Raw genomic sequence first — 14,361 nt, 5'->3', positions numbered from 1 at the left:
AACACCCTTTTCCAGGGTGGGTTCACTCAGATAAACACAGTTTTCCGGCATGTCCCCAAATGCCTTGACCGCCTGGAATCCTTCAGAGACCGGCACAACATTTTTTATCAGCAATAGAGTGGGGCATGTGGGAAAACCTTACGCCTAAACTCCAGCTGAATGTCATGCAGGCCTGCCAGGCTGCTTACAACCAGCTGTTACAGCACCAGCAGTCCAGAAGCTATCATCAGCAGTCCGGATTTTACCACCATCCACAAGCACAGCATCAGTGGGCTGTTCCCCCAGTTCAAAGTTACACCACCACGCTGCCGAGTGCAGCACCCCTGCAGCAAGCAGCATCCACCACGGTCCAGAGTGCATCACCTCAGTAGCAAGCAGCATCCACCACTCTCCAGAGTGCAGCACCCTTGCAGCAAGCAGCATCCACCACTCTCCAGAGTGCACCACCTCTGCAGCAAGCAGCATCCACCACGCCGCCAAGTGCAGCACCCCTGCAGCAATCAGCATTCACTGCTACAGAGGCCACCACTCCCACTCTGCCCACAAAAAAAGGAAAAAACCTGCCACTAGTGACTCATCACAGCACCGAAAAATGAAGACACGTTGCAAGAAAAGCCGCCCAAAAATGGACCTCCACCCTCACCTCCCAGTGTGTCTCTGTTGTCACTACCTTCCCTCCTTTCATAATTTTTCTATCTATTCCAACAATTCCAATCCTAATGTGTCTTCTACTCCTAATGTGTCCAGTCCCATCCAGGAGCCAATCCTACAATTTACCTGCTCTTCCCCTTCATCATCAATCGCTACCCAATCCTCCCAGCTCCACACCCCCAAGGTCCACACCTTCTCACCACCAATCAGACCCCGAAAATAAATGTAATATATTTTTGTTGAATAAAAGTTTTATTCTGTTTTCTCAATCTCTGTGTTTTCTTCCTTTAGGTGAAAACACACACATGTGTGTATAGTATGGTTGACTGAAGTTGTAACAGGTGTGTAGCTGGAAGTGTTTTATTAGTAGTAAAGTCAGCAAACATTAAAGGAACATTTACTTACAAGTGTATTAAACTATATCGTCTTGCCATGACACACGTCAGAAACAATGTAATCAGCAAACTTATCCCTCATCTGGGCAGCTTCCACAGTTGTCCTCAGAAGGTGATCACGGTAATCCTGCAAAGTGGTATCAACAGGTTTGTCAAGTTCTAATTGTTGTCGCTCTTTTGCCAGGATGAAATTGTGCATAACTACACACGTTTTGACAACATCAATTGTCTCATTTTTTAGATTGATTTGTTTTCCCAAAATGTGCCATTTAGATGCCAGCAAACCAAAGGCACACTCCACATTTCTTTGTGCCCTTGTCAGTCGGTAGTTGAAAATCCTTTTGGTGTGATTCAAGTCCCGTCTTGAGTACGGTTTTAGGAGGTTGGCACACATTTGAAAGGCCTCATCACCAACCACAACAAATGGTATTGGCAATCCTTCAGTGTTTAGGAGAGGTTGTGGCGGTGGAATATTGAAATAATTACCTTACAAACATTGGCCCATGTCAGAGTTTTTGAAAGTCTGTGAGTCATTTTCAAATGAGCCAACGTCCACGGCAACAAATCTACATTCAGCATCTGCAATCGCCATGAGAATAATAGAAAAGTATTTTTTGTAATTAAAATACTCAGATCCACTTCCAGCCGGTTTCAGAATCCAAATGTGTTTGCTGTCTCAGCCCCCCAAATAGTTTGTAAAATTACAAATTTCCTGGCATTTGGCAGCATTTTCCAGCAAGAGTTCAGTTGTGGGATGGGGGAGGAATTCTTCCCGCAGAACGTCACATAAAGCACGGCAGGTGTCTCCAACAATCCCAGAAAGGGTGGACACTCCAATCCGGAATTGAAAATGTAGAGATGATAATGTCTCTCTGGTAGCCAGGAATCTGCAGAACAGACATAGGAAAAAATATATAATTACATGGCTTCTCTAACAATAATAGTAATGACAGGTGTTTGTTTTTCAAAATTACATACCTCAGGGTCACCAACAGACGTTCCTCAGCAGGAATTGCTCTACGTAGTTGGGTTTCCTGCCTGGTGATGGATCTTCCAACACGTTGCAACAAGTCGACAAAGCCTGGTGTAGTCACAAAACTCCTCTGGGTTTTCCCACAGCTCACTGTAGAATGAGTAGTAGGCTCCATGGGTCTCTCGGACTTCAAGGATGGGGTGTTGCCGGTAGCGACAACGATGTCTTCTCCGTATTTCTCTCCTTCTTTCTTCTTCACAAGCCACAGCAAAGGAAAAAGCCAATTTCAAGGACAAATACAGATTCCAATAGAAGCTCTCCATGCCATGATTCATCTTGCAGCAGTATACAGCAGCAAAAGATAAGGATTTCATCTGTGTAGGGTTTATATACAGAATCCCAATGAGACACGCCCATTGTGTGCGTCTTGTGTCAAGAAAATTCTCCTGGAAATATCGAATGCATGCGCTGAAAAAAAGGCAAACGCATGCCAAAATGCATGGAAACACATGCAAACTCAGCGTTTTATTGGCGTCATGCGTAAGATGCGGATAAAAAACGCAGCATAAACATGCATTTGCATGCGTTTTGGCATGAGTTTCAGCATTCAGACGAAATGCTGCGCACACATATGCTAATGTGTACTTAGCCTAAACAAGGGGTACCAACAATTTATACCATGTGTATATGACTGGAATTACACATGCAGTTTTTGGGGGCGTTTTATCCAAAGAAATGAGTGGATTCAAAGAGAATGGGAAATATAGTATAAGGAAACAACTAAGGCTGTGCGTCCACAATGCGTATTTTGCTGCATTAAAACTGCAGAGTCTTACAGTTTCAGCAAAGTGGATGGGATTTATTGAAGCCTCATTCCCACTGTGTTTCTTTTTTACTCAGTGTAAACTGACCTGGGGTGCGTGTCTCATATCCACAAAATGTTAATTTCTCTTGTGGGTACATTAAGTTTTAGGTATGGATTTTTCTTATAGACTTGCATTAAATGCTGAAAATCCACAGCTAAAAAATGCACAGGCGTTTTTAGTGTGTTTCCACCTTGGTGCAGAAAGGGAGCAGAAAAACTACATCATCAAAAATTCACCAAAACCTCATAGCCTTAGGGTATATGCAAAGGGCAGGAATTTAATGGATTTTTGAAAATTTGTATAAAAGCATCTGGCGAAAAAGCGTTGTCAGGGTGGTAGCTTACTGCATTTACACCTTAAAGCACTAGGCACTGGCTTGACCTACTTTAAACCTTGCATTTTTCTTTTCAACTCCTGTAGCATCTTATTCATGTTTTCAGCCTTATGAACTATGCACATGCACGTTATATTAGGCTATAAATAAGCAACCATGCATTTTTGATTAACTGCTTTGGGCTATGAAACTTGTGGATAGGTTTAGCCAGGATAAATGAATACTTAAACTTGCCCCAATATGAAAGCTCTATATAGAATGCATTCATTTTTATGTAAGTAAGCTACTATTGTAACTGCTTAAATTTCTATTATTATTTTTTAATATGATTCATTAAAATTGAACTTTAAAATTTATCTTGTGCACTGGATCCTCTTTTCCCCCAAACAATTATTTAAGGATTTGTTGAAATTAAGAATTTAATGGATTCTGAGGTGTATTCCATGTCATAGACTACCTCACATTAATTTCAATGGAAATCTCTGTCAAAGTATATGCGCCACAATTTTTCTTTCTTACTTACAGGCTGAAAATCTGTTCTGTTGGGAAAAAAATTAGTGACTTTCCATTTATTGACGTGGATGTCGCACAAAAACCATGTGGAGCAGTCACAGGCAGATTGTGGCTTATCCATATGCATGGAATGTTAAACTGCAAATCAGTGGCAGAAGCCTCAGTGTTAGCCTTGGGTTTCTTTAATGCTTCCTATACCAAGTCAGCATTAGATATTCCAGTGTAAACATACCTTTATACTTCTGCTAGATCTATTGGCTTTGGCTCAGAATACAACTTAAAAAACTAGAACTCAAGCAGCTACAAGACCTGCACGTGTGATTCCCACCATCTTACACATGGATATGGGAGTCTGTTGTGAATTCTGTGGCAGAGCTCCCTCCTGTGGTCACAAGTGGTACTTCGGCTGATTCTCTCTGTGAGCTTCCGTTGGTGGAGGAAAGTGGTACTGCGGCTTCTGAGTTTCCTTCCTCAGGTGATGTGGTGAAGTCGTTAGGTGCTGCTCTATTTGACTCCACCTGGTGCTTTGGTCCTGGCCTCCAGTCAATGTTCTAGTATTGGACCTGTTTCCTCCTGGATCGTTCCTGTGGCCTGCTGCTCTGCATAGCTAAGTTCCGCTTTGCTATTTTGTTTGCTGTTTTTTCTGTCCAGCTTGTATATTTGTTTTTTCCTGCTTGCTGGAAGCTCTGGGACGCAGAGGGTGTACCTCCGTGCCGTTAGTTCGGTACGGAGGGTCTTTTTGCCCCCTTTGCGTGATTTTTGTAGGGTTTTGTGTTGACCGCAAAGTTACCTTTCCTATCCTCGCTCTGTTCAGTAAGTCGGGCCTCACTTTGCTAAATCTATTTCATCTCTACGTTTGTCTTTTCATCTTAACTCACAGTCATTATATATGGGGGCTGCCTTTTCCTTTGGGATATTTCTCTGAGGCAAGGTAGGCTTATTTTCTATCTTCAGGCTAGCTAGTTTCTCAGGCTGTGCCGAGTTGCATAGGTAGCGTTAGGCGCAATCCACGGCTGCCTCTAGTGTGGTTGGAGAGGATTAGGGATTGCGGTCAGCAGAGTTCCCACGTCTCAGAGCTCGTTCTTTGTTTTTGGGTTATTGTCAGGTCACTGTATGTGCTCTGACCTCTATGTCCATTGTGGTACTGAATTATCTTATCATAACAGTACTGGAGGCCAAAAGTACTAATGATTCTCAATAGAGGGAAAAAAGAAGTTCTGAGACCATTTTTTTTTCTCTGCACTGTGTTTTGCCTTTTTTGTCCCCTAGACATTTGGGTGGTTCAGGACACAGGTGTAGCGATGGACATTAAAGGTCTGTCTTCATGTGTGGATCAGCTCACGGCAAGAGTACAAAATATTCAAGACTTTGTGGTTCAGAATTCTATGTTAGAACCGAGAATTCCTATTCCTGATTTGTTTTTTGGAGATAGAACTAAATTTCTGAGTTTCAAAAATAATTGTAAACTATTTCTGGCTTTGAAACCTCGCTCCTCTGGTGACCCAGTTCAACAAGTTAGGATCATTATTTCTTTTTTACGTGGCGACCCTCAGGACTGGGCATTTTCTCTTGCGTCAGGAGATCCTGCATTAAGTAATATCGATGCGTTTTTCCTGGCGCTCGGATTGCTGTACAATGAACCTAATTCAGTGGATCAGGCAGAGAAAAATTTGCTGGCTCTGTGTCAGGGTCAGGATGAGATAGAGGTATATTGTCAGAAATTTAGAAAGTGGTCCGTACTCACTCAATGGAATGAAGGTGCGCTCGCAGCTATTTTCAGAAAAGGTCTCTCTGAAGCCCTTAAGGATGTCATGGTGGGATTTCCTATGCCTGCTGGTCTGAATGAGTCTATGTCTTTGGCCATTCAGATCGGTCGACGCTTGTGTGAGCGTAAATCTGTGCACCATTTGGCGGAATTACCTGAGCTTAAACCTGAGTCTATGCAGTGCGATAGGACTTTGACCAGAGTTGAACGGCAAGAACACAGACGTCTGAATGGGCTGTGTTTCTACTGTGGTGATTCCACTCATGCTATCTCTGATTGTCCTAAGCGCACTTAGCGGTTCGCTAGGTCTGCCACCATTGGTACGGTACAGTCAAAATTTCTTCTGTCCGTTACCTTGATCTGCTCTTTGTCATCGTATTCTGTCATGGCATTTGTGGATTCAGGCGCTGCCCTGAATTTGATAGACTTGGAGTATGCTAGGCATTGTGGGTTTTTCTTGGAGCCCTTGCAGTGTCCTATTCCATTGAGAGGAATTGATGCTACGCCTTTGGCCAAGAATAAGCCTCAGTACTGGACCCAGCTGACCATGTGCATGGCTCCTGCACATCAGGAGGTTATTCGCTTTCTGGTGTTGCATAATCTGCATTATGTGGTCGTGTTGGTGTTGCCATGGCTACAAGTCCATAATCCAGTATTAGATTGGAAATCCATGTCTGTGTCCAGCTGGGGTTGTCAGGGGGTACATGGTGATGTCCCATTTCTGACTATTTCGTCATCCACCCCTTCTGAGGTTCCAGAGTTCTTGTCTGATTACCGGGATGTATTTGATGAGCCCAAGTCCGATACCCTACCTCCGCATAGGGATTGTGATTGTGCTATCGATTTGATTCCTGGTAGTAAATTCCCAAAAGGTCGACTGTTTAATTTATCTGTGCCTGAGAACGCCGCTATGCGGAGTTATGTGAAGGAGTCCTTGGAGAAGGGGCATATTCGCCCGTCATCGTCGCCATTAGGAGCAGGGTTCTTTTTTGTAGCCAAGAAGGATGGTTCACTGAGACCTTTGTATAGATTACCGCCTTCTAAATAAGATCACGGTTAAATTTCAGTACCCCTTGCCGTTGTTATCTGATTTGTTTGCTCGGATTAAAGGGGCTAGTTGGTTCACCAAGATAGATCTTCGTGGTGCGTATAATCTTGTGCGTATTAAGCGAGTCGATGAATGGAAAACTGCATTTAATACGCCCGAGGGCCATTTTGAGTATCTAGTAATGCCATTCGGACTTGCCAATGCTCCATCAGTGTTTCAGTCCTTTATGCATGACATCTTCCGAGAGTACCTGGATAAATTCCTGATTGTGTACTTGGATGACATTTTGATCTTCTCGGATGATTGGGAGTCTCATGTAAAGCAGGTCAGAACGGTGTTTCAGGTCCTGCGTGCTAATTCTTTGTTTGTGAAGGGATCAAAGTGTCTCTATGGTGTTCAGAAGGTTTCATTTTTGGGGTTCATCTTTTCCCCTTCTACTATCGAGATGGACCCTATTAAGGTCCAAGCCATCCATGATTGGACTCAGCCGACATCTCTGAAAAGTCTGCAAAAGTTCCTGGGCTTTGCTAATTTTTATCGTCGCTTCATCTGCAATTTTTCTAGTATTGCTAAACCATTGACCGATTTGACCAAGAAGGGTGCTGATGTGGTCAATTGGTCTTCTGCTGCTGTGGAAGCTTTTCAAGAGTTGAAGCATCGTTTTTCTTCTGCCCCTGTGTTGTGTCAACCAGATGTTTCGCTTCCGTTCCAGGTCGAGGTTGATGCTTCTGAGATTGGAGCAGGGGCTGTTTTGTCGCAGAGAAGTTCTGATTGCTCGGTGATGAAACCATGCGCCTTCTTTGCCAGGAAGTTTTCGCCTGCTGAGCGAAATTATGATGTGGGCAATCGAGAGTTGCTGGCCATGAAGTGGGCATTCGAGGAGTAGCGTCATTGGCTTGAAGGAGCTATGCATCGCGTGGTGGTCTTGACTGATCATAAGAACTTGACTTATCTCGAGTCTGCCAAGCGGTTGAATCCTAGACAGGCTCGTTGGTCGTTGTTTTTTGCCCGTTTTGACTTTGTGATTTCGTACCTTCCGGGCTCTAGAAATGTGAAGGCGGATGCTCTGTCTAGGAGTTTTGTGCCCGACTCTCCGGGTTTATCTGAGCCGGCGGGTATCCTCAAAGAGGGAGTAATTGTGTCTGTTATCTCCCCTGATTTGCGGCGGGTGCTGCAAAAATTTCAGGCTAATAAACCTGATCGTTGCCCAGCGGAGAAACTGTTTGTCCCTGATAGGTGGACGAATAAAGTTATCTCTGAGGTTCATTGTTCGGTGTTGGCTGGTCATCCTGGAATCTTTGGTACCAGAGAGTTAGTGGCTAGATCCTTTTGGTGGCCATCTCTGTCGCGGGATGTGCGTACTTTTGTGCAGTCCTGTGGGATTTGTGCTCGGGCTAAGCCCTGCTGTTCTCGTGCCAGTGGGTTGCTTTTGCCCTTGCCGGTCCCGAAGAGGCCTTGGACACATATCTCTATGGATTTTATTTCAGATCTTCCCGTTTCTCAAAAGATGTCAGTCATTTGGGTGGTCTGTGATCGCTTCTCTAAGATGGTCCATTTGGTACCCTTGTCTAAATTACCTTCCTCCTCTGATTTGGTGCCATTGTTCTTCCAGCATGTGGTTCGTTTACATGGCATTCCAGAGAATATCGTGTCTGACAGAGGTTCCCAGTTTGTTTCGAGGTTTTGGCGAGCCTTTTGTGGTAGGATGGGCATTGACTTGTCTTTTTCCTCGGCTTTCCATCCTCAGACTAATGGCCAGACCGAACGAACCAATCAGACCTTGGAAACATATCTGAGATGCTTTGTTTCTGCTGATCAGGATGACTGGGTGTCCTTTTTGCCTTTGGCTGAGTTCGCCCTTAATAATCGGGCCAGCTCGGCTACCTTGGTTTCGCCGTTTTTCTGCAACTCTGGGTTCCATCCTCGTTTCTCTTCAGGGCAGGTTGAGTCTTCGGACTGTCCTGGTGTGGATACTGTGGTGGACAGGTTGCAGCAGATTTGGACTCATGTAGTGGACAATTTGACTTTGTCCCAGGAGAAGGCTCAACGTTTCGCTAATCGCAGACGCTGTGTGGGTCCCCGACTTCGTGTTGGGGATTTGGTTTGGTTATCTTCTCATCATATTCCTATGAAGGTTTCCTCTCCTAAGTTTAAACCTCGTTTCATTGGTCCGTATAGGATTTCTGAGGTTCTTAATCCTGTGTCTTTTCGTCTGACCCTTCCAGATTCTTTTTCCATACATAACGTATTCCATAGGTCATTGTTGCGGAGATACGTGGCACCTATGGTTCCATCTGTTGATCCTCCTGCCCCGGTTTTGGTGGAGGGGGAGTTGGAGTATATTGTGGAGAAGATTTTGGATTCTCTTGTTTCAAGACGGAAACTCCAGTATCTGGTTAAGTGGAAGGGTTATGCTCAGGAAGATAATTCCTGGGTCTTTGCATCTGATGTCCATGTTCCCGATCTTGTTCGTGCCTTTCATATGGCTCATCCTGGTCGTCCTGGGGGCTCTGGTGAGGGTTCGGTGACCCCTCCTCAAGGGGGGGGTACTGTTGTGAATTCTGTGGCAGAGCTCCCTCCTGTGGTCACAAGTGGTACTTCGGCTGATTCTCTCTGTGAGCTTCCGTTGGTGGAGGAAAGTGGTACTGCGGCTTCTGAGTTTCCTTCCTCAGGTGATGTGGTGAAGTCGTTAGGTGCTGCTCTATTTGACTCCACCTGGTGCTTTGGTCCTGGCCTCCAGTCAATGTTCTAGTATTGGACCTGTTTCCTCCTGGATCGTTCCTGTGGCCTGCTGCTCTGCATAGCTAAGTTCCGCTTTGCTATTTTGTTTGCTGTTTTTTCTGTCCAGCTTGTATATTTGTTTTTTCCTGCTTGCTGGAAGCTCTGGGACGCAGAGGGTGTACCTCCGTGCCGTTAGTTCGGTACGGAGGGTCTTTTTGCCCCCTTTGCGTGGTTTTTGTAGGGTTTTGTGTTGACCGCAAAGTTACCTTTCCTATCCTCGCTCTGTTCAGTAAGTCGGGCCTCACTTTGCTAAATCTATTTCATCTCTACGTTTGTCTTTTCATCTTAACTCACAGTCATTATATGTGGGGGCTGCCTTTTCCTTTGGGGTATTTCTCTGAGGCAAGGTAGGCTTATTTTCTATCTTCAGGCTAGCTAGTTTCTCAGGCTGTGCCGAGTTGCATAGGTAGCGTTAGGCGCAATCCACGGCTGCCTCTAATGTGGTTGGAGAGGATTAGGGATTGCGGTCAGCAGAGTTCCCACGTCTCAGAGCTCGTTCTATGTTTTTGGGTTATTGTCAGGTCACTGTATGTGCTCTGACCTCTATGTCCATTGTGGTACTGAATTATCTTATCATAACAGGAGTCATCAGATTTCCCAACATTTGCCATTGAGTAATATATTTTGAAACTGTATTAGGGTCTTGGTGACAGACTTGTTAGTCTATTTGGTATTTTTGATACTGTAAGCTGGTTGGTTTCTCGCTAATTATAGATTACAGTTTTAATAAGGATTTATTTTTAGTTGTAGTGAGTAATACCATTTAGGTTCTCTTATGAAAGATGTTATGCATCTCTACTACTTGGACAACTTCAATTTATAGCATGGTCAGGTTATTTTACAGGTACTATACAGATGATCAGGTTTTTAAATACATCAGATAGGGATTATATACATTAGACAGGACTGCTCTATTATGGGTATACCTTGGCGATTGGTGGAGCAGCTTAACATACTTTTTTTGCAAAAAAAGTATTAACTAAATATCCTGTATTTTTTCATTTTTTGACTAGCACTTGCTTATTTACTGTGACTTTTTTACAATAGAGTATTTTTTGACCTCTCTGTGCGCTTTTGTGTTTTCAAGTTCTTTGGTGGTGTGAACAGGTTCCTACAGACTTGTTCGCTATGCAGGTGGCCCATGTGTTTTTGGTTTCATATTTTAATAACATATTTATTAAACCTAGAAACTGTCTGTATTATTGTATTTACAGCCTTATTACACATTACCTAATTACTGTTGGCTTGGTTTCATCCTCCTCAGAATCCTCACTGTCATAATCCCCATTCAATTCTTTGTCTTCCTGAGCCCAACTTTGATGCCATTCACCTGTCAGAACAAGTTTTTCAATTTATTAATAGCGGAGCACTCCATACTAATAGCTAAGATGACAAAAGACCCACCTCTGGATTTTTTCTTCCGTCTTATTGATGCCCTAACTATGTCCACTCCACCAACTTTACCCCAAGGACGTCTTGACCTGACATCACTGAACCAGTCTCCGGACAGTCTTTTTAATACACGAGGATCTGAAAGAGATGACCGTAGTTTCCTGTGGAAAGTGAGAAAATATTGATTTATTACTTTTTTGTCCTATGGTTTCTAAAACAGAAGTTAAAGAAAAAATATGACCTAGCTTATTTTTTCTAATACCAATAGGTATTTATTTTTAAATTTGTTTAAATTAATTGGTGGGGTAGGGCACATAGACGTATTCCCAGATGCATAAACTGAAGGGCCTACCTCCCAACTTTTAAAGACAAGGAGAGGGACATATTTTGAGACATTTACATAATTGTGTTTTTATGAAGCCCCTTAGTGTTCTCACCCACTATTATACACTTTTCATGCCCCTATAGAGTCTGATGCCCCTGTCATATTCCCACAGGGAGTTACCTAACATGCACAGTATTATGACCTCACTCTACTCCCAACACAGTATGATGTACCAACAGTGCTCCTTACCACTGTATGAGTTCCCCAACATTTACAGTATGATGACCTCTGAATTTCCCAACACAATGCAATGTCCATGCAGTGTTTTTCCCACACAGTATGATGTCCCCATAGCAACCACACACACATTATGATGCCCCACAGTATGATGCCCTTACAGTTCCCTGACAAATTATGAGGTCACCGCAGTAATCCCCCACACAGTAGGAAGACCATATTCACATTACTCACATTATAATACCCGCACAATCGCACACACACAGTATGATGGCTCGCCCACACAACACTCCAGTATGATGACTTCCACATGATATGTTGACCCACTCAAGTTCATGTGCCCACAGCTTCCCTCACAGTATGATTCCCATAAAGCCCCTTTCATCCACAGTATGATGTTCTTCACATAGTATGATGCCCACACACTACACACACCACATGGGGGCCATTATACTGTATGATGGCCCCTACAGTCCACCTCACAGTAGGAATGCCAAGACAGCTATTCCCCACACAGTAGAGTGACCAAAAAGTTCTACCACATGGAATGATTACTTTCACTGCCACCCCAAACAGCATGATCACATTACACACAGTATGGCATCCCCCACATATAACAATGTGCACCCAGCTCCCTCCCAGAGTATCATTACCCCCAAAACCCACCACTAAGGCTACTTTCACACATCAGGTTTTTGGCTTCAGGCACAATCCGTCGAATGTTGGAAAAAACAGATCCGGCACAGATTTCGATGGATCTGACTAGCATATCCAGATAATTGGATAAAAAAAAAAATCGGAGCATACTCGGTTTAAAAAAACGGAATCCGGCGCCAGTATCCATCATTTTCCAAATCCGGCACCTTCTGGCTCCCATAGGCTTCCATTCTAGCAAACAGCTGGAAGCGCCGACGTTTTTTCCGGAAACCGAAAACGGCAGATTTGCCGGATGAGGTGAAAACCGAACGAAACGCTAGGTCACTCGGCGCTAATACAAGTCTATGGGAAAAAATGTTGCCGCCGGATCTGGTTTTTTGAAAGTTAGCAGGATTGAGCCTGACGGTGAAAACCTGATGTATGAAAGTAGCCATAGTGTGTTGGCACCCATAGCTTTTATGACCTGGTGGGTAGGAGCACCCGGCAGGACCTGATAGTTAAACTCACACAGGACAAGCTCTGGGATGTGGGAGCTCTGCTGACCGCAGACCCTAATCCTAGCACCACAACTAAAAATAGCCGTGGAGCGTTCCTGACTCTCCCTAGACGCCTCTTCACAGCCTAAGAGCTAGCTAGCCCTAGAGATAGAAAATAAAGCCTACCTTGCCTCAGAGAAATTCCCCAAAGGAAAAGGCAGCCCCCCACATATATTGACTGTGAGTAAAGAGGAAAGTCACAAACGCAGAAATGAAACAGGTTTCAGCAAAGGGAGGCCAGACTAACTAAACAGACAGAGGATAGGAAAGGTATCTTTGCGGTCAGCACAACAAAATACAAAAGACCACGCAGAGTGTGCAAAAAGACCTCCGCACCCACTAACGGTGCGGAGATGCCACTCTGCATCCCAGAGCTTCCAGCTAGCAAGACAAAATCATGATAACCAGCTGGACAAGGAAACAATGAACAAATAATAACTATCAGGAACTTAGCTTCTGCTGGAGAAGACAGGTCACCATAAAGATCCAAGAGCGAAGTTAACCAATGCAGGAACATTGAAAGCTGGCATGGAGTAACGATCCGAGTGGAGTTAAATAGAGCAGCCAACCAAAGGATAAACCACGTCACCTGTGGAAGGAACCTCAGAAGCAGCAGCTTCACTCACAGCCACCAGAGGGAGTCCATGGACAGAACTCGCCGAAGTACCATTCACGACCACAGGAGGGAGTTCGACAACAGAATTCACAACAGTACCCCCCCCTTGAGGAGGGGTCACCGAACCCTCACCAGAGCCCCCAGGCCAATCAGGATGAGCCAAATGAAAGGCACGAACTAGATCTGCAGCATGAACATCAGAGGCAAAAACCCAGGAATTATCCTCCTGACCATAACCATTCCACTTGACCAGGTACTGGAGTTTCTGTCTCGAAACACGAGAATCCAAAATCTTCTCCACCACATACTCCAACTCCCCCTCGACCAACACCAGGGCAGGAGGATCAACGGAGGGAACAATAGGCGCCACGTATCTCCGCAACAACGACCTATGGAACACATTATGGATGGCAAAAGAAGCTGGAAGGTCCAAACGAAATGACACAGGATTAAGAACTTCAGAAATCTTATATGGCCCAATGAAACGAGGCTTAAACTTAGGAGAGGAAACCTTCATAGGAACATGACGAGATGACAACCAAACCAAATCCCCAACACGAAGTCGGGGACCAACACAGCGCCGGCGGTTAGCGAAACGTTGAGCCTTCTCCTGGGACAATGTCAAATTGTCCACCACATGAGTCCAAATCTGCTGCAACCTGTCCACCACCGTATCCACACCAGGACAGTCCGAAGGCTCAACCTGCCCTGAAGAGAAACGAGGATGGAAACCAGAATTACAGAAAAAAGGAGAAACCAAAGTAGCCGAGCTGGCCCGATTATTAAGGGCGAACTCAGCCAAAGGCAAGGACACCCAATCATCCTGATCAGCAGAAACAAAGCATCTCAGATATGTTTCCAAAGTCTGATTAGTTCTTTCGGTTTGGCCATTAGTCTGAGGATGGAAAGCCGAGGAAAAAGACAAATCAATGCCCATCTTAGCACAAAAGGACCGCCAAAACCTTTAAACAAACTGGGAACCCCTGTCCGAGACGATGTTCTCTGGAATGCCATGCAAACGAACCACATGCTGGAAAAACAATGGCACCAAATCAGAGGAGGAAGGCAATTTAGACAAGGGTACCAAATGGACCATCTTAGAGAAGCGATCACAAACCACCCAAATGACCGACATCCTTTGAGAAACAGGGAGATCAGAAATAAAATCCATGGAAATATGCGTCCAGGACCTCTTCGGGACCGGCAAGGGCAAAAGCAACCCACTGGCACGAGAACAGCAGGGCTTAGCCCGAGCACAAGTCCCACAGGACT

At 44.6% G+C, this 14,361-nt stretch overlaps 1 protein-coding gene across 4 annotated transcripts in view; it reads right to left on the bottom strand.

Moving 5' to 3' along the window:
• Positions 1-14,361, bottom strand: part of SYTL1 (synaptotagmin like 1) — a 268,530-nt gene that overhangs the window by 126,959 nt on the left and 127,210 nt on the right. For all 4 annotated transcript variants that reach the window (XM_069756730.1, XM_069756733.1, XM_069756731.1 and 1 more), the window contains 2 exons: positions 10,731-10,879; positions 10,557-10,656 (listed from right to left, as the gene is read on the bottom strand). In XM_069756730.1, coding sequence (XP_069612831.1) covers positions 10,557-10,656; positions 10,731-10,879 — 249 coding nt within the window. The remainder of the gene's footprint in view (positions 1-10,556; positions 10,657-10,730; positions 10,880-14,361) is intronic.

The sequence above is a fragment of the Ranitomeya imitator genome, chromosome 3 (genome assembly GCF_032444005.1).
Source record: "Ranitomeya imitator isolate aRanImi1 chromosome 3, aRanImi1.pri, whole genome shotgun sequence".
NCBI classification, from domain to species: domain Eukaryota; kingdom Metazoa; phylum Chordata; class Amphibia; order Anura; family Dendrobatidae; genus Ranitomeya; species Ranitomeya imitator.
The sequence above is the reverse complement of the archived record's forward strand: the minus strand, read 5'-3'. Positions and strand labels throughout refer to the sequence as shown.